The sequence below is a fragment of the Haliotis rubra genome, unplaced genomic scaffold (genome assembly GCF_003918875.1).
Source record: "Haliotis rubra isolate DU_JTF1 unplaced genomic scaffold, ASM391887v1 Scf410, whole genome shotgun sequence".
Classification (NCBI taxonomy): domain Eukaryota; kingdom Metazoa; phylum Mollusca; class Gastropoda; order Lepetellida; family Haliotidae; genus Haliotis; species Haliotis rubra.
Window position 1 is genome coordinate 165506 of NW_025767092.1, and position 20683 is coordinate 186188.

Here is a 20683-nt window from a genome sequence, read left to right on the forward strand (position 1 = left end):
CTGTGTAGAGGTGTAACCCTACAAGCTAGCAACATCAGAAGGTTGCCGGCGAAGCCGCCTCGAGAGGCGCCCTACGTCGCCAGCAGCACGGTAGAGAAAACACACCTAGCTCTCAGGCACTTAGTGACCGCTTGAATAGTTAGCTGCCAGCTCAGCTGCTGTTGCTAGGCAACAGAAATAAACGCCAGACTTTAAAAACATAATGATGGTTACTAACCACCTTTGGGATCGCCTTTTCGGATGTTCGGAAGTCCTTGCTTCCTTGGTAGAGTAGGCTGTTTTACCGGACTAACATTAATCACTTAAAATAGCAGCAAAAAACTCTTTTGTGTTTTATTTCAGTTTATTCTTTTACAAAAATATGGAATCTTTGATTTTACAAAAATATCATGTCATGGTGAAAATAAATATCAAGCAAAACATATCTCTAAGCAAACAACAACAAAACAATCTTCATGGCTTCTTAAATAGTCTGATATACATAAAATGTTTGTTCTCAGCGTTCATCATTCATTCAATTCGTTCAGGACATGGCGTGCTCTCTTCTATGCATTGTCTCCATGCGATACGGAAGTCGACCCATTGTGGACAAATACACCACGTGACTACATCGTATGCATTGTCTTTCTTCACCCCGTTCCGCTTTGCACTTCACACTTTGAGATTCTCCTCCTGAACGAATGCCCCCTCTCAAGGACATAATACTGCTTGACTGGAATACTGTCATATATCACATGATTCACTCGCCGTATTGCACTTACAATACAATAGTTGTGACACTAATACCCGATTAAGGCTGCGCTGACTAAGGTGACCAGTTACACACTCGAGTATTGCACAGGTTGCGTGAGGTATGACGTCACTGATTACGTCACTGATGACGTCGGGTGCCGTTGATCCCGGACAGACGAAAATCCCCAACATGGGGACTCACGGCTATCGGAGCAGCACGCATAAAGGACGACCCTTCATGTTGACAAAGGATGAAGATCCTTACTGAATTGACCCAACGTTGAGGGGAGACAACTCAGATGATTTCACAGGTGGCGCAGCAGGTATCGTCCTTGGGTCGATGTGATCGAAGGCCCGAGTCGACAGCAACTTCTTTCAACCGTGGCGTACCTGCTTCTGTCAGAGCTGAACATTCCACGTAGTCCGCTCCTATCTTGGAGGCCATCTGCAGTCCTTCCTTTGTCTGGATGAAGAGGTGCGGGTTGTAGTTCTTTTTGTTCTCGGCTTCGTCGCGCATGTCAACTTGCGTGCCAACAAGAATGAGCTGGCTGTCCGGCGCATAGTGCGTCACTTCCGGTACCCACGTCTGAAGCACGCTCTTGATTGAGTCGGGATTTGCGACGGAGAAGCAGATCATGAAAACGTCACAGTTCATGTAGGCCAGCGCTCGGAGACGGTCAAACTCCTCCTGAAGATCAAAATAAAACAGTTAGAACGATCAAAATGCACAAATACTTAAATATATGAAACCATTTACTCCATTTCTATTGACCAACATTAGCGTCGGAAATAACGATTTTGTCGAACCGGGTGAAGTTTCATATCGGCAGAACAACGCTTTGGCATACTGCTCTATTTCGGATTAAAACTTGCAACGACTTTCGAATTCACGATGCATTACTAGCTATATAAGATCAAATATTCCTTTCCTATATTCCTGTATAAATAGAGATAAGGTCACAATTTCTTAGAAATTACTTATTCCTTCATGAAAACTCTAATCTAAAAAAAATCTCTTCCGTAAGTACATGTCTACACTTTTCGTTTCCTCCATGACAGGAAACGTTTTCTTTCATTGAATAATCTTTCAGGAATAAGAAAATATAATCCGTTTCTGTTTTACATACCTGGCCGGCAGTGTCGAATATACTCAGGACGTAAGGCTTTCCATCGACTGTGGTGGTAGCTGGAAACAAAATAAACGAAATTAGTCTAATTACGATAAAAGTAGGTATGTAGAACTGATTGATTCCGATGAAAGCCAACTTTGATAATATCTGCTGAATCTACTTGACTATCTCCTACAAAGCACGGTTCGCGAATGAACGTAAAACCAGTTACGTGGTAAGGCCCGCTAACAGCGCGTTAAGGATGACGATGGCGAGATACGGTTACACCGAGTTGCATGATCGGTTTTACATATGATAGCTTTATGGGAGGACTAGTAGGTGTGATGCGGTGTTATGCGAATATGTTGCTTCAGGTGGGATTCGGGGCTTTGCTGGTGAAGTAATATTTATCAAGCGTCATGGTCAATAAACAATGCTATAGGCCATGTTTGCTTAAGACAGGAGAATTTGTTTGAGAACACTTGTCCTCGCATCTTTAACGTGAAGCATTAGCCAGAACAACAAACAACATAGCCTACACTGTCACTGAGAAGACCCCGGCCTTGTGTCTAATTGAGGGTGATGTTCTAGCATTCCAAACTTGCCAATTCCATTCAATTTTATCTAAAAAAGCCCGCATGTCATGATTGTGTTTTTATGTGATTGCGTGTAAAAGTCGCTTTTTTAAAAATTAATATATTTTTGGCCAGTTATCACCTTCATATGTAACTTAATCAAAGTTATTAAGAAATCATTGTGAAACAGGTATGTGATGGTAATGTTTACTTAGGTTTTATCACGTTAATTTAGAATAAAAGGTGTCATGATTATGTGTTTATTCTGCCTTTCTAAAGACCGCCTTTAGAAAATTATATACTTTCTGCTAATTGTCACTTTCAGATGTAAGTAAATCAAAGCGAATACAAAACAAATCATTGTCAAACAGGTATGTGATGGTAAGATTTACTTAAGGTCATTATCACGTTGATTTTGAACAAAAGGTGTCGATGTCAATCAATCATTGTGCAATGTACATAAGATCGAGTCTGATTGACGTCTGATTGACCATGTATCCCCGAAGCGATTTCAACACGCGTCAACAAAATGCCACAAAGTCCACGCACCTGTGTTACATTCCCCTCCGGCGACCCGAGGCCGCGTTATTGACATGCGGCATTAAAACATACATGCAATAAGCACCTGTGTTGTTCATGCTGATTAAGCGGATTCGGTAACGATCCTAAAAGTCACCGGAGTCACGAAGTGATATTGACAAGTTAAGAACATCATCACTTAACAATAGACACGCGAAAGCGTGGCACTACATACTGAAGGGTTGGCGATCCGATGATAACTACAAGACACGGTTCAATCTGTCACAAAGTAACTCGGGGCACCACGATCACTCCCTCAACGATGTCGAATGTTTCGGATGCTTTTCTGTTACCCTAGAGGTTGATGAACTCGCTTTCAGCTGTCGCCTACGAGACGTTACGAGTCACAAATCACCGTTACTGATTAAGTCCGAAAAAGCAGGACAATAGGGTGGTGATGTAACATTGGTCAAGGGATATTACTTTGACCACTACTGTAAATATTCCCTCCGGGAACTGTCTGACGAGTCTTTTTGACTAATTACGTATGTGAGTCAATTAATCTCGATTAAATATCCCTATACACTGTTGCAATCACGGACCCATTGTTAGATCACAGAATGAACAAGCAAATTTGCCTACCTTTACTAACTGTGTCCTTTATCAATAAATACACAATTTAACCGATATAAAAATCGCCACAATGGTCCCTAATGAAACATTGTGAAAATATGTGAAAAGGGTAGTGTTACACCTATCTATGTAAACGAAATCATATATGAATTAAAAATAACGGCATGTTTTTCCGATTCATAAATCATAGCTCATAACGTGTCAATAAAATATGCCTAGTTTCAATTGGTAAACATGGAGCTAGTCACAGTTTGGCGACAGATGACCGAATTCCGACCCTCACGCCATACATAATGATTAATGCGAACGTTCGGGACGACACAGACAGGTCGATGTGTCCCACTAGTCCGCTTCCTTGGCAGAGGTTCCCAAAAGCAGCTTACCTTGAAAGTAAATCGCGCCATCACGGGGACTTTATCCCGACTCAACTAGAGAAAATACAGTCGAGTCTATCTACCCCACGAACACACACCTTCGCTATCTCTGCACTTCCCTCCCTTCTATCAGTGTTATGACTGTTTTTCAGAACCGAAATACGCGGCCTTGGCAAGTTGCATGTATACAAAAAGATTCTGCACTAAAACATGCACTTACATTCCTTTCCTATCCCAATGAAAAACTCCAACTCTGCGGAATTAAATAAGTGACGCAACACACCTTCATGGGCCATCCTAACCCACATTCACACGAATCGTTTCTACAAATTGAAATATAATACTGATCGATTACAAAGTATTTCATTACATAAGATATTCTCAAACAAAACACCTTATTTGATTTGCTCAAGTCTTTTGTTTTATATGTACCTATTTTTCTTACTTGAAAATCTGATAATATTTTTCTCATCCCTGCGTCTATAAATGCAATGTATAAACATATCTCAGTTTAGAGTACCTTATAGCATACACATACATGTAATTACAAAATTTATTTATTTTCAAAATGTTGATTTTACAGTGGAAAGATAGTGACAATATTTGATGAATCATCCACACTGGTTCTATTCAGATAAAATATTCCTGTCATTGTGCTAGATTACGGGTCTTGCTGTGCAGTTTTACTTTGTTGTGATTGCGGTGAAGAAATGTTTACATACGTTAGTCTATTTAAAGGAAATTACTGCCCTACATGACCAGGCGTCCCTGCACCAGAGCCCACCATCCCAACTCTCCCCGTTGCGACCCGGGACCCCTGACGAGTGACCGCTGCGTGGGGTCAGGATGGGGAGGAACGTTTGCTATGGGAAACAGAAGGGGTCGGGGAATTCACGTGGAGCCGCGTTATTTTAGGACCATTAATCACGTGGTGGGGGTCGAGAATCTAAAAACTGAGTTCAGTAAAATATATTTTAAATGACCTTTGTTTGGAGTAATGATGAGAACTGAATTTTGTTGGGTGTGTGAGGTCTGTGTGAGTGTGAGTAGGGGGTGGTTGGTCTCCTAGTAACAACTCCAAAGTTACATAATATAGGCAATGTATACATCCCAATATTATAATTTTGACAGTACATCGAAAGAGATGTCCAACGGGGAAGGCGAAAGTGCATCGTTCATATTCTTTGTTTGAAAGTGAAATACGAAACCGAATTTAAACTGTGTTGAGAGCAGGAAGCAGTAATCTTCCGTATCCCCACATGCATCCCAAATCTCCTGACCCCGACACAACAAAGAAGGGCCTTTCAGACTATGACCCCCCTCCCTTAACCATCCCTGCTACCACCTATAGACGTAATGAGTCAGGTGTATATGTATAGGTGCCAAATCGCAGGCAGAACCAGCTCCGATAGAAAGTGCAGATTATACAATGAAATGCCAGGCGGTGCAATATTCAGAAAATGTTCTTGTAATACACATGAACCGAGGCATGTAGCGAGACGAGTTCTCATCTCTTTGTGTGAAAAAAACCTCAAGAATATTAGTCTCACACACCAAAGCTGATAATTCAGATTCCATGTGTGCACTGTCTGAAGGCGATTTGGCACGCCTTGCTACCTCTGCTCCACTTAAAGGTCAAACAATGTTATTTGAAATATCCCTTCTGGGTTTCCATTAAACCGCTGTTTGTTTCAAAGATAACGTTGGGATGACTGTCTAATACCATGAGCTTATCCATCTCTTGATGACTAATATGTCTCAAAATTTCATTTTCATAACACTCCCATAGTGCCCTAGATAATAAGCGTCTTTGACAATAGGCACAGCATCGTGGTTATTCAAAACTAAAGATAACAATAAAACGACATGCTCTCAAAACACTTTGTACTGAGTCGATAATTGCGGAAGTATTCCAAGAATGTGTAGAAGAAAGAATATGTTCAAACTCCCTAGTAACAGATGTAGCCAGAGTAAAAGTTATCCCCGAAATAAACGCCAATATCGTAGAGCATCAGCGAGAACAGCTGGCGAACACGCACCGCGTTATAACGAGGGAGACGAAAAACGGTAGAAACTCACCAGCATAGTTATCAAACATGGTCGGGGTATATTCCTCGCTAAATCCGTGTGAGGCAAGTCTCCGGGCCAGGCACGACTTTCCAACAGTGGTATCGCCAACAAGAACGCACTTAATATTACTTTTGTCGAACGATCTGTACATCTTGCTCTTCCCCATTGTTGTGACTGACTGCGATATAAGCGTGTGTCTCTCTCAATGAACAACGAACGAATGGATTGTACGGATAGCGTGGTCTATGACTATATAACCACACCTCCTCTGTGACGTCACGGCCGACCTTGCTGTCAGCCAATCAGCGCGCGGCAAAATGGGGCCGTTTACAATACTTTGCATTCCAGTGTAAACATTGTGAAATTTAGCTCGACTCATTGAGGAGAATTGTTACGCACCTTTAATCGGCTTGAATTTCAAAGCAATACATTCAAGTGGGGGATCGATAAAGTTTTTTAGCGTCTCACCTACTCCGTTTTTATTATTCTGCGAAGAGACATTGCAGTGATAGCGGACGGATGACAGTCCGGAAGTAAGTTTAGCACGCAACGTCGAGGAAGTGACCGAGCTGGTTGTCTCCCTGACAGACCGGTGCACAAACTTCGTTTCGACACAAACATTTCATCTGACCATGACTTTCTGTCATATTTCCAAGAAATGTACAACCGCTCCTGTCAATCATGACGTGATGGCCACAAGTGTGTGATATTGATTCTCGCACGTGACACCGAGAGATCAATGTGTCACATGTCCGTATGGGGAATTGCCGTGCAACATGTTACCTGTAATTCGTAGTTATGGACCGTAATTCCTGTTTTCTGTAATAATCATAATTCATAAACCTTTGGGTTTATTTTCATGGTTTTATATTTCTTGTTCTATTCACAGAACTCCAGACAAGAGACGATACCATATAAAGCAGCATGACACCATTCTACACGTACATGAATGTAACTATATAGTAGTATATTGAATCTAAATTGATATTACTTCGTCAAAGCGTATATTTTAAACCCTCTTGATAGACGAATTAGTTCAGGGATGGGCGAATGGATGGATTACGTGGGCAAATGTCTATTATTTACTTTTCAATTGTTGATGTAAATACATGAATGTATATAATGCGTATTAATATTTATAATAAATATTTTATAAGAATAGCTCCAGTATGTGTATTTTCATAAACATTCCTATTGTTCGATTTGTTGATACATAAATGAAATACACATCCTTTCAATTCATTACACATCCGGCTCAATAGTATTTCGATAGATAATACAACTGTGATTGACAGCTATACAAACATTGGTAGATAAACATCTGCTTGATTGACAGACATAAAGTATATGATATGGCAGACACCAAATATTTGTTCGGCGCCGCATCAAAGAGCTGTAGACCAAAGTTAAACATATAAAGTATACTATCCGGGACGGGACGCGGTTTATACCCTGCCTATCACGGATAAGTCTCGCCTGTCTGTCACAGCACCACTTCAAGAGGCTGATAAGATACACCGAGCTTGTATAGGACATATTATATCATTGATATCGCGTGAAAAATAATTTCATGGTCACTTGGTGTTTGACGTGAGACGTAATGTTACGCAATGAACTGATATAGAACTATAAACCTTGGATTAACCTTTACCAAATTTTATCATTTATGCTTTATTTTATGGTTTAAATATTACCTTTGATATTCAATAGCCTTGGTTTTCAGCTGAATATTTCAACAAGCGGGAATTAGATGTGAGTTTAACAGTAGGTATATATAGACAAAGTCTGGGATGTAGGCGTGTGACTGCTGACAGCAATGAATTTTATTATTGCATTCTTTTATTGATTTTAATGTACAAAGTGTCTCGTAGGCCTATAGACTGGATGTTACTTTTACCGCTTTTATATTTGCAAATATTTTAACTTAACATGTGACACTGTAATAAAATCATTTTCTTCTTCTTCTGTAAATCCAACCGCTTTACCGACATTTAAAAGTTCATGTGACCTCTTTTCCAAATTTCAAACTAAATGCAAGTTTGATTACGGAACCTTTCCAAATATGTAAACATTTCTGGCCCACCAAGTAACAAATATTCACTGACTTGATATTAGCTTTAAAGGTTTTTTATGACTTTCTTAGACCAGTAGTCTTGCAGTTGGCACTTTTTAGATTTCTTTTATGGAAATGTTATGAAGCATTATTCTGATGTTATCGACTATGATACAGATATATTTTAATCTGTATTTAAGATAATATTTTACTGTAAAATACACATGTATCGAAAGTGTCTTTTGTTCATAATCTACATTTTCGAGTTAAATGTGCGTCTGATTACAAAAATCACATGTAATAGAGAGAATTCATATCTTTAATGATAACCTTTTATGGTAACATTTTCTTTCTTGTTAGAAAAACCCCGAGTTTTTTAGGACCATATCAGCACATCTTAAACCTGCTACAAAATCCCGTCCGCCAAATAGACGAGCCGGCCTATTATCGCATCCCCGGGTGTTACACACCACAACAGGCACCAGGAGGGGTATCTCTCAGACCTTTGACCCACTTGTATTTACAATGCCGCGAAAAATATCTTGAATCTAAACGATCATCTAAATTACCAAGATGTATCGAGCGCCCGGCTATGTTGCGTAATATAGCGGAGATAAGCATCAGGTGAGCTCGTTGACTGACACGACCCTCCGGATGACAGGCAAAGAGTACGGGGCGCACGAGTGCAATATACATGTCTGTTTCTTGTACATTCAAGCGGCATCCTACCGCCTGTATGCAATGAACATGCATATTGAAAACATGACACCCGCGGCGAGAGGGCACGTGTTTGCGCTGTGTAAAGGAAAATTTATGTTAATTTCAGAATCCATGTTTGTGTAATCGTTACTTCTGTTTTCAATGGCAAGAATATTTACAAAAAATACGGCATGCTATGGGCACGCGTATATAGAAGAATTTGAGTTTTTAGGACAGGAAATAACACTAATTGTTGGATCGACATTCTAGAAGTTGGTGAGTGAATAACGAAACGTCGATTTATAGAAAATAACTTCTTGTTTACTTAATAGATCGACGTTTAGGTGTAGATTCTGACACTGTTATCAAACTAAAAATGATAACACACGTTATGCCACAATGGTATTTATGCAGTTTATATAGATAAGTATGTCATCGTATCCCAATTGCGTAGATCGATTGTTTAGAGATCGCCGCCATATAGCTGGACAATTACTGAGTAAGCGTTAAACAACAAACAAACAAAGTATATAAATACAATTCCTGCATGCAAGTGTACACCAGACAATCCGACAATCCGACAGCTTTACACGAGTCTCATGAGTTCATATATGTATCTGGGGCGGTGGGGTAGCCTAATGGTTAAAGCGTTGGCTCGTCACGCCGAACACCCGGGTTCGAATCCCCACATGGGCACAATGTGTGAAGCCTATTTCTGGTGTCCCCCGTCGTGATATTGCTGGAATATTGCTAAAAGCGACGTAAAACCCAACTCACTCACTCACTCATATATGTATCTAAAACTTTAATGCATTATAAAATCAATAACACATAACAGGTCGTATTGCTTCTGTTAGAACAATTATAAATTTATCAGAGTACGTTGTGATTAAATGGACATTTCCTTCAATTTTGTTTGCTTTATCTGCATCCATTGGGGTAATAAACAATGTGTTAAGATGATTATAATTATTACATTTTGATTGCCCTTAACAGAAACTGACACAACCCGAAAGTGGGACTCCTACATAATGCACAAAAGACAGTCGACGAGCGTTCGCAGTGTTGAGTGGTTTCGGTCTCTTTTTCCCGATGTAAACATTCATCGACAGTTTTAAAGATCAACACCATGGTCATCATAGCTGCAACATCAGCAACGTCAGCATCAGGATTGACATCAAGGTCTACAGCATCGTTGTGGCCGTTTTTTAGGTTGACTTTCCAGCATTCTACAAAACAAACGCCTTTCGTTTATTTATCCTGATAATCTATAGTAACACTTGCTTATAAGCCAATACACAACTCTCCAAAACATTTTCTATCGATAACACACATACCGAAAATGTGTGAGATTCCCTTGCAGCTGTTTTGTGGTTTGTTGTGCGGAGAGTACAGAGAGGATAATTGATGAACCTAAAGCATCACTGGAATATGTCGGGAATGTAAGCCAGTCTCTTTACACGCTATACTCCTGTATTTTCGTCGGGATATTCACAAGATTTACGACAGATACATTGAAGATTGTATGATAAACATGGCCTAGAGAATTAAATAACGAACAAATAGTGTATTGGCGTTATTTGAGAAGCGTGTGTAAGGACAAGGAAATTTGTGGCGAAGAATTTGAAACTGGACAAGGAAGTGAATAATAGCTCCCTGGGACGAAATTGTTTCAAGTTGGTTTCACATTTTGTATACTTATGGGATAGAGGCGGTGGGTTGGTAGCCTATGGTTCGATTCCCCACATGGATACAATGTGTGAAGCCCATTTCTGGTGTTCCCGTGTTCTTGCTGGAATATTGCTAAAAGCGGCGTAAAACCATACTCACTCATTTACGGGAGCGTGGAAAAGCAGTTAAAGAAATAAGCCCCAAAACCCAGCCAGACATCAGGGCTGGTAACTTCAAAATGTTACCAGCCCGAAATGGATTTAACCAGACCAGACACCAAGATATTTTGAATTTACTCAGATGTATGGAACATTTAAATTTTTAACCAGACCATCGGACTAGCTAGCTGTAAATTTAGACCGTCCGTCTGAAATCTAGCCCGTCTCGGGCGGTCGGACGGGCCTTATTTCATACACTGGTAACAGTATTAATTAAATATTTAAATATAAGCCAACTTTAAATTAAAGGTACAACATTTAAGTCGTGGTTGGAACCTAGTCCAAGATACGAGAATGGGCTTTCATTTAATTTTATATGCATTTATAGGCACATAATTAATGTTAATCAATATTCGAAATAGGAAAGACTAACTTCATATTGGACAACCACCAAATTCGTGCAATGGTTGTTTCTCATTAGTGTCTGTTGATAATCATTTCTATATTTACAAAATACATCCGAAATTTTGAAGTTGTAACCACTAAATATCCTGAATTCATGTTGGTGAACTGTTGCAATTTTCAGTGATGCACACGTCAAACGTGCGTCAAAAGGAGTCATATATTGTTTATTGAATGTTGTTCCGACTGAACACACACAAAACGTCATCAACTCCACGAGACGAAGACAAATGAAAGCTGAAGTTTTCGAATTCGTTTTCCATATCACATGTTGACCAACAGTCAAAACAGGTGAAAACAAATAACAAACACCATTAAATGTATGCATATCTGATATCGAACTGTTTTGCTAACATCTTCGTGAATCACAAACGCTGCCAATGACGTGGATGATATCGACAATTTGTATCGCAATAGAGGCCAAGGCTGTGCCCGGACCGTTTGCGACGGCATAAACACCATCGATGGCAGCATCACATCGTGGGTTTCTCCACGAAAACGCCACTAATGAAAACAAACGAAAAGCCAGCCTGTTTGTTGGCTCTTTCAAGACAGTTTTCGATACGGGCCCCAAACTCAACAGCCAAGAGACTTAGACAAATTTGGCTAGCGTTCCCCAAGGATAATCTCTTGTATTTGGCGGTTTATCGACAACCTAGATTAATGCCAAGCTCTAATATTGACGGGAGAAACAAACTGTCTTGCAAAGACAATCGCCGAGCGACATTGGCCTTGGCCTGTTGTGGGGGCCATCTTGACTGATGCCTGTTTCGTTGGTAGGAAACAAGCGCTGATTGTCTTAACTTGATGAAGGATTTTTAAACTGAGACTATGCAATTAACACCGAATGGGGAACGCCCGCCACTCTCGGACAGTAATTAAACAGACGTCATCGATAGTTCTCTGGCCTCTTAACATTAAATACTGACCATTAACCTATCCTAAGAGAAAACAGAATTGACAAAGATGCTACATTAAACAGACGTCATCAACACGTGTTTGTGTAAATCGTTTAATTAATATTTTCTCAGTTTCTGGTTACGCCTCTTTAGAGAATGTGTTTTTCATTACCAACATAAACATTTTTTTTATCAAATTATTTGGATACGATTCTTTGCCAATACTGCAACATGCATAAGATTGTTTTATATTGGTTTATACAATATCGATTTTCAAAATATTTAATTCAGGGAAATGAAATACAAGTGAAAGTATATATTCCTTCCCGTAAAAAATGACTGGAAAATGTAATAAATTGCATTGCAAATTTAAGAACTGTATTTAAGGGAATGTGAAAATTAATGCAGATTTTAACTTAACACTGTCTCTTATATTCTTAAAGTGATCTTACTTCTATCGATTTTCCCCTTTTGCTGGAAAATTTCGTGTAATACATTTATATAATCGTTTCTCGGGTATGTAATTAAATGAATGAAGGGTACTTGAAAAAATCATTAAGCCTAAATAAAACAGTTTTCACGATACGCTGTGTTTGTTTTTCTTTCTTTGTTTGTCAGTGTAATTGAACCCCATTTGTTGTTCATTAATCCTTATGAAATATATTTTGGGAAATTTATTTGCCTTTCTTGCCGGCACGTTTTGAAGATCTTTTATAAATTCGTTGATCACGTGGTAGTCTTCCCACTTCCTTCTGGACAGAACGGTTTCCTTGTTATTGACCTGTATCAGCTGCACTCGAAGCGCTGTGACAAAGAATGCGTTAACATTTACATAACGCTGAACGTGAAACTCAAAAATGCCTGTTTAGTTTGTGTTGGTGAATAAAACAAGGACATTGCACAGCGTTAACCCTTTTACTTTCAAGCGTATTTACTTCCGTGCAGTTCCTCCACGTCTTAATGTGTCACGTAACCTACTAAATGTCATCAGCGGTTAAATGTCATGTCTACATCAACGTCACTTAGTGTCGGTATCTGATATCTATACCGATAAGATTAAAGGTCTTTGAGACATTCCATTGACTCTCTAACTATGGCACAAAGACACTGATAAGATTAGAAACAGGTAAGTCAGCTGCCCGTGCCCTATGCAGTTAGCAATTACAACCATTCACCTGCCCTACCTTGTTTGAAAGCGAACCTTTAATCTTCTTACTACAAAGTGAATTGGATAACGCCACCCGAGACGCGAGGTCTAAGTAAAGTTCCTAGTGTATGAACTTGCTAAGCTAATAACTATTAACATGAGAGAATTCATAATAGATTTACTCATAATATGGATGATATTATTAATTCTTTCCAGGTGTACGTCACTATTCCACCCGAAGCAATCATTACGGTATTGTGAAGGGCTAAATTGAATATGAAACAATATACGAATAAATTTAAATGTATATGATCAAGTGACTTTCCGTTTCAACAATCTCACCCAGTTTTCGGTGCAGTTGTGTGCTTTCAGAATTTCAAATCGTTGCGAAAACATTACCGAATACTAAGTAAACATACATAAAAATCTTCAAAACTATTTCAGGCTTTTAGTTGAAATCATTGTTCGGTGTAAGAAGGTTTTACATTGTTTCAGTGTTTACAAAGGAATTCATAGGCTCTTTGTAATGTTTAAACAAGAAACACAAATAATCCTCCTCTGCCGTAATTAGCCTCCACAACAGAGTCAAGGTAAAGCATTGTGGTATCAGGGCGGTAAAGGGAGAGGAGATAACAATAGCTATAATTTGTCAGTTTCATCTCAATTATTGAAGCGACTGGTAATGATTGGATTAGGGTTTATCCCTCTAGCACATTCTGAAATCAGAAATAATCCCTCGAGGAACAACCATCACTATGAGCAGAAACTGCAGTAATTGGTACAACAACCAACGACTTATGCTCGAACATTGTAGAAAAAGAATAAGGCATAATACTGCTCCCTGCAGCACACCATGTATCGGTAAATGAATTAACGGATGAGTTAATCCCCATTAATTATATATGAGATATTTACAAAACTCGCGATAATTAGTGTAGCGCTTTCGTTTGATCCTCAGTCAGCTGTCGCGTGGAGGAAGAAGCTGTCAAAATTAGACCTTGTCCGAAAAAATATGTCTTTGATCGTGCAGCATACTTTGTTACCTGAGATGGGTTGTCTCTCTGGAAAAAAATGTCTGGCACTCGACATCTTTACAAATTCTAAAGGTACATGTATATTTCACAGGGTTGAGGTGTCAGGCGGTGTATCACGCTCGTTGCAGGTGCATATAATGTTTTTAATCATTTATGCGTTAATGCTCAAATGGCATAGAAACAAAAATTAACTCCCCTGTTGGCTCACTGGCTATAATTTAAGTACTGACTTTGGTCAGATCATAGACACATCAGATGAACATGTATGAATGCAAACTCATAAAGCGTAAAAAAGCACGAATGAAGAATTTTGATTATTTCTGTGAAGGATCTCCATTGATAAGTTGGGAATCTAACGTGATTGAGTGAGTTTAGTTTTACGCCACTTTTATCAATATTCCAGCAATATCACGACGAGGGACACCAGAAATGGGCTTACCACATTGTACCAATGTGGGGAATCAAACCCGGGTATTCGGCGTGACGAGAGAACACTCCAAAATAATTGCGAATCACGTAAAACTGTGATGCAGTGGGGAGAAATGATATTAATGTTTGCTTATGAAAACATACAAAGAAAATAACGTGAGTCATATAAGTGAATACATAAACGATTCCAACTCATAATCAAACTTTTTTGTGACAATGCTAATGAGACATTAGATTGTAAAAATTAGACCTTGTCCGACAAGATATGTCTTTGATCGTACAGTATAGTTTGTTACCTGAGATGGGGGTAATTTCATTTTTGTCTCTCTGGAAAAAATGTCTGGCACTAGACATCTTGACAAATTCTAAAGGTATATTTCACAAGGTTGAGGTGTCAGACGGTGTATCACGCTCGTTGCAGGTGCATATCTTTAATCACGTCAGTTTTATGTGTTAATGATCAAATGGCATGGAAACAAAAAAGTTACTATCCTGTTTGCTCACTAGCTTCAATTCAAGTACTGATTTAATCAGATGAGAGGTCAGATGAACATTCATGCATGAAATCTTGTAGAGCGTCAAATAAACACGAATGAAGGAATTTGATTATTTCTGCAATGGAGCACCAGTGATATAGGATTGTACACACTAAAGTAACGGTTACAGTTAAATAAATATCGACAATTAAATAAATATCGACAATTTAAAGAATGGCAACAGCATTCCCTCAAATGATGCGGAGACTTAATTTCTATTTAATGGAAGGATTTAGGGACAGGCCATTTTACATTTTTCTGAATGTTTTGAATCGTAACAAATAAGTACTTTTTTCTTTCTTGGAACGCCACCCCATCCCATCATTTCACATGCACATGCAGGGACCAACAAATAACACAAATCAATGATCATAACCCAATTAATACCCTTCGAATACTATTATTATCATCATTACGTTTTACGTTCATCACTGGTTCTTGTACATTTGATACCAAACATGGAACGTTAAAGACTTGCTAGCTTTAAGAAATATATCAGTTGTTATCATGAAATTGCTATTGGATTATTAATTATCATTTGATTGTACATTATTACCTTGTGGTTTGTCATGCGATTATTTTGTATGTTAATTTTGGTTTGTTTATTTTTGTAAATTGTATTGGAGCGGCATTATTATTAGCTTCCAGCTCGTTTGCCAATCCATTCGTTTTTCACGAATAAATATGTTTAAACTATTACGTATTGCGACAACAGTACCCTTATTTAAAAATGTCCAACTGCCTAAAAGAGACAGATATCATCAAGTATGTTCAACAGGTATCATACACAATCTGAGATACATTGTTGCTACTCAACAAGAGGAATGTGCTAATACTAAATAAATACTTGAGATATTGCAGGTAACAAGCTGGCATCTTTTACGACTAAGTTTGGAACATAGCGACACCTTGGGGTACATACATATACTCAGCAGCAAAAAAACCCACGTCAGTACGAATTCAAAATTACATAGGCACTGTAGTCAAATCATTACAGAATTGGACATAATATGCCACAGAATCAAAAAATTAGGACATAATATGCGAATCAAAAACTTTTTTTGTGTACTATATCTTGACACATCAATGAATAACTCGGCACAATTTCAAGACATTACGTGAACGTTTGCAGTCCATTCAGACCCTTGACTTCAGTATCTAGTGTGACCACCACGATAACTGCAGCACAGCGTCTATGCATGGAGTGCACCAATCGCTTGATGAAGGCCATTGGCACCTGGAACCACACTCTGAGAAAGGCCTCGTGCAATAAATCGGCTGCGTTCGGCCTTTGTATGACATTATTCAGTCTCCTCTGAATTTCATCCCAAAGATGTTCAGTTGGGATTAAGTCAGACTAAGGGCTGGCCACTGCATAATGTTGACACCGTTCTTCTGTAGGAAGTCCCGTGTAGCTCTTGCAGTATGGGCCCGGGCGTTATCATGCTGGAAAATGTTGTTCGGAGACGTGCGAAATGTGGTATGACGTGGGGTCTGAGAGCTTGGTCGATGTAGCGCACCGCTGTGATGCTGCCTCCTCTCCCTGGACCAAGGTTCTGGAACACCACAGGACCCACTCTCTTGTTCAGGCCTATTGCAACCCATACCATGATGCTTGTACCTCCCCATGAGTCTCTTTCCATAACACATTGGTCTGAGTAACGCTGGCCACGTCGTCGCCATATTCTTGCTCTGCCATCTGCAGTTGATACGCAGTACCGACTCTCATCTGTGCACAGAACAGTTCTTCATTGCCTGTATCGCCAGTTTTGGTGTTGTAGGGCAAACTGTAGACGTTCACGCCGATGACGAGGGGTGAGGATAGGTCCACGGTAAGGTCTACGGCAATGGAGGTTCCCGCTGTTAAGACGTTGACGTCGGCGTACTGTATCAGTACTGATTGGTCTTCCGTGTGTTCCCACTGTCTGGCGTGCTGTTCTGGGATGCCTGCATGAAGGGATTCTGTACATACTGTCGCACAACATGGAGGTCTTGTCGTCTTGTGGTCACCCTTGGTCTGCCAGTACGGGGGCGATCATTTGTGGTGTTGGTGGACCAGAAACGTTGCTGCAGCCTGTAGATGGTCCGAACGTTGACCTGGAAGTGATTGGCAACGGCTTGTGCAGTGTGGCCCGCTTCAAGTCTTCCTAGCGCCTGGCTCCCCTGAGCTGTCGTGAGAAAGGGCATCCTGCTGACGTTGTGATGTGAATGTTTCAACCAGGTTTGGGGGTGCATTTTATAGGGCTGGTCCTTGTGAACAGCACGTGCAGCATGAGTTGCATGAAAAACATGGAGAACACCGTACCATCTCCGAGAACAGGTTGCGTTTTTGAGACCATTTCTTGGGTTCCATTTGGGGTTTGGGAAGGAATGTCTTTGCTCAGGTAAAGTTGGAGATGTTGTCAAAAATATACAATCAAAACATTAAATGCGTTTACAGTTATCCGTTTCTGCGAAGGAACATTCCAAACTGACGTTTCTTTTGCTGCTTAGTATATATTTAATTCTAAAGAAAAAGCGAATAATGATAACTGTGAGGCAGTGGTGAATAAAGAGATTACTGTTTGCACATTAAAACATGCAAAGAAAACAACTTGAGTCATAAAAGTGAACACACAAACGACTTCTACTCATAACCAAACTGTTTTTCTGACAATGTCAATAAGACTGACTGACTGAGTTTGGTTTTACGCCGCTTTTAGCAATATTCCCGCAACATCACGGCGGGGGACACCAGAAATGGGCTTCACACATTGTACCCATGTGGGGATTCGAACCCGCTTCTTCGGCGTGACGAGCGAACGCTTTAACCACTAGGCTACCCCACCGCCCCTGTCAATAAGATAGTAGATTGCGCCATTTGCTAACGTCACAAGAGGCATGGTATCAAGAATGACCTCTGAAAGCAGTAACGTAGGTATCATCAGAATGCACAGCTGACAAGACTGACAAGCGAATATGCACCATTTGGCCATGATTTATGCCGTATTCCATGTAATGTTTAAACATTTATCTTATTTGCGTTTCTTTTGGAGTTCAGTATACTCAGACATATATGCACTCAGTTCTCCACCTTGTATACACCATGAGTTGATCTACACGATTCATGAACTCATTTAGATGTGTTGTATAACAGCCCCGGTTTATGGTAAGGCTCGCACGTGCATTCAGCTATCACTGTTTACGTAATCGTAGGAATCGCTTCATATTTGTTCTCATACTGCTTTGAAACTGGGCTGAGTTTCTTGACGTCAATGTATTGGGCAAGATTGTTTTGGCGTAAACAAACTTTGAAGGACTTCAGTATCCTACAAAGTTAACGTGCGCAGTTAGTCACGTGTCTTGACAAGAAGCAGGAAACACATTGCCGGATGTACATCAAGAGTTACTTCCCCCTGAAGATCGCCCCCATCTTGGAAGGAAGCTTTCAATTCTGGAGGACATCAGATAACAGGGAACAATGAAGCAAGGGGTTACTGATCGAGAAATAAGTTCAAGCAGAACAGTAAAGTCCCCTAACCTGATCATAGAAACAACTGCAAAATTAATATGTCACAAAATATTCTTATTCACAATCATTCTACGATTCCGATTGAACAGCTGTGCACAAGAAAGTATGCACTTGAAGATTGGGTTTAACCCAAAATTTACAAACATTGTCAAAATGGTATGAGTCTCAAAGCGAAATCCGAAAAACAATACAAACGTGAGGCCAAATACGTCGCCATTAAATAACCAATTTCTTTTTCTGTCTGTTTGAGGCACCCATTTTGTTCTGGGGAGGTTGGGGTGTCACCAATTTTGTACAAATGTACTAGGGATTCAGCAATTTTGTACATAAAAATATTAAATGATTATGCTTAAAGATTATGGGAAGGTGAGTGTGGGGGAGGGGGAGGCATTGATTTTGTACATGACATGCAGGGGTGGGGTGGTGATCACTTACTTTGTACATAATTTTATGTTTTATTTTATTTATTTATTTATTTTTTATTTATTTTTATTTATTTTTTTGGGGGGGTTGGGGTTGGGGTGGCATTCACATTGTACATGCTTCCCCATAAAAAAATCATCATCACCCCTCTAGCCATAAACTATGATCGGTCCCTAATTAGGAAATTCGTTTATTCGGACAACATGTAATAAAGTTCAAGTGTCCGGATAAGCAAGGTTAGCCTTTATGTACATTGATACATATATTCGCCTCTGAGGTAATTTGCCTATTGTCCGGGTTAGTGTAAGTGTATATTTACATGCATGTGTGCATATGTTTCCTTAAGATGTAATTTTGTCATATAAACGCATAGCGTTCGCACATTTATGAACAAATATATGTTTCCTGTTGGAGAAATGTCAGTGGCACCAGCTATTGAAATGTCCTTTAGAGAACTGATGTAAACGAAACACAATGTGCCAGAGGAGGAGTACATAGTACGTACTCACGCACCCTCTCTCTGTATTTCTACTATGTTTAGGTTAGTCATTAAAATTACTTAAACTTTGTTGCCCTCCGGTTATATTTCTTTAACGCTTTTCTGCACTAAAAGCAACAGGATCGTTGCAGTTGTACATAGAAAAATGAATTCAACACTAGAATATCGGTTTATTTTCAACAAAATTAGTATTAAATAAGCTATCGCTTGTGTGTCTAGTCTATTACTTAATTGTCATGTTGTCAGCAGTCTGTCGTCGCATGGCAGGAATCCTGCAGTACGGCTTCATGCAACAGACAAACACTATTTCAAGTATCTTGGTTGTCTGTCTCACAGTCCCTGAACTACATTATTTTCCCTACTGTCTAACACTCCCTGCAATGCTAAAGCTCTAAATGAAGCAAGTCTATCTCCCAACTCACTGGGACTCCTTTTCAATGTGAATGGGTTTATTTGTTACTATCAAAATCAAATATATTCAGGGACTAAGGGTTAGCCTTGTATCTTGGTTGTTGAAGCATAAGTGAGTGGCCGGGCTTGAACAATATGTCAGTATTACCACGTTATGGTATCTTCAAATGACAAAATAAAGTGACGAAATTCAGGACGTTTTTCTATTGTTGCGAAATGGTGGGTAACGTCGCTATCGAGGATACGGCCATTTCAAGACAACATGCATGCACGTGTATGTCCTTGCATTAGTTCGGTTCCGACAGAGACGATTCTGGCGTCTTAGTGCTAGCCCGCGGAGATATCATGGCGCACTTTAACATGGATACTTCACTCACACAAAACCCGTGAAGGTCCGGGTTAGACTGAACCATCAGTAACCCATGCTTGTCGTAAGAGGCGACTAACGGGATCGGGTGGTCAGGCTCGCTGGCTTGGTTGACACATGTAATCGGTTCCCAGTTGCGCAGATCGATGCTCATGCTGTTGATCACTGGATTGTCTGGTCCAGACTCGATTATTTACAGACCGCCGCCATATAGCTGGAATATTGCTGAATGCGGCGTAAAACTCAACTCACTCACTCACACAAAGTATGCTGACCCGACTCGTCTTTGTCTTCATCCTCGTCATGCCGGGCGCAAGTCAGGGTGACAACAAGTACCGCATCTTAATGTGTTTTGGTTTGACCAAAAATGGG

General features: G+C 39.8%; 1 protein-coding gene across 1 annotated transcript; it reads right to left on the bottom strand.

The window, feature by feature from the left end:
* Positions 1-324: 324 nt before the first annotated feature.
* LOC124288065 (cell division control protein 42 homolog) lies at positions 325-6243 on the bottom strand. The gene is made up of 3 exons (XM_046724634.1): positions 6022-6243; positions 1860-1918; positions 325-1420 (listed from the first exon to the last, which is right to left on the bottom strand). Exons 1-3 carry the CDS (start codon positions 6176-6178, stop codon positions 1028-1030), a joined length of 609 nt encoding a protein of 202 aa, XP_046580590.1. The 5' UTR covers positions 6179-6243; the 3' UTR covers positions 325-1027.
* Positions 6244-20683: the final 14440 nt, after the last annotated feature.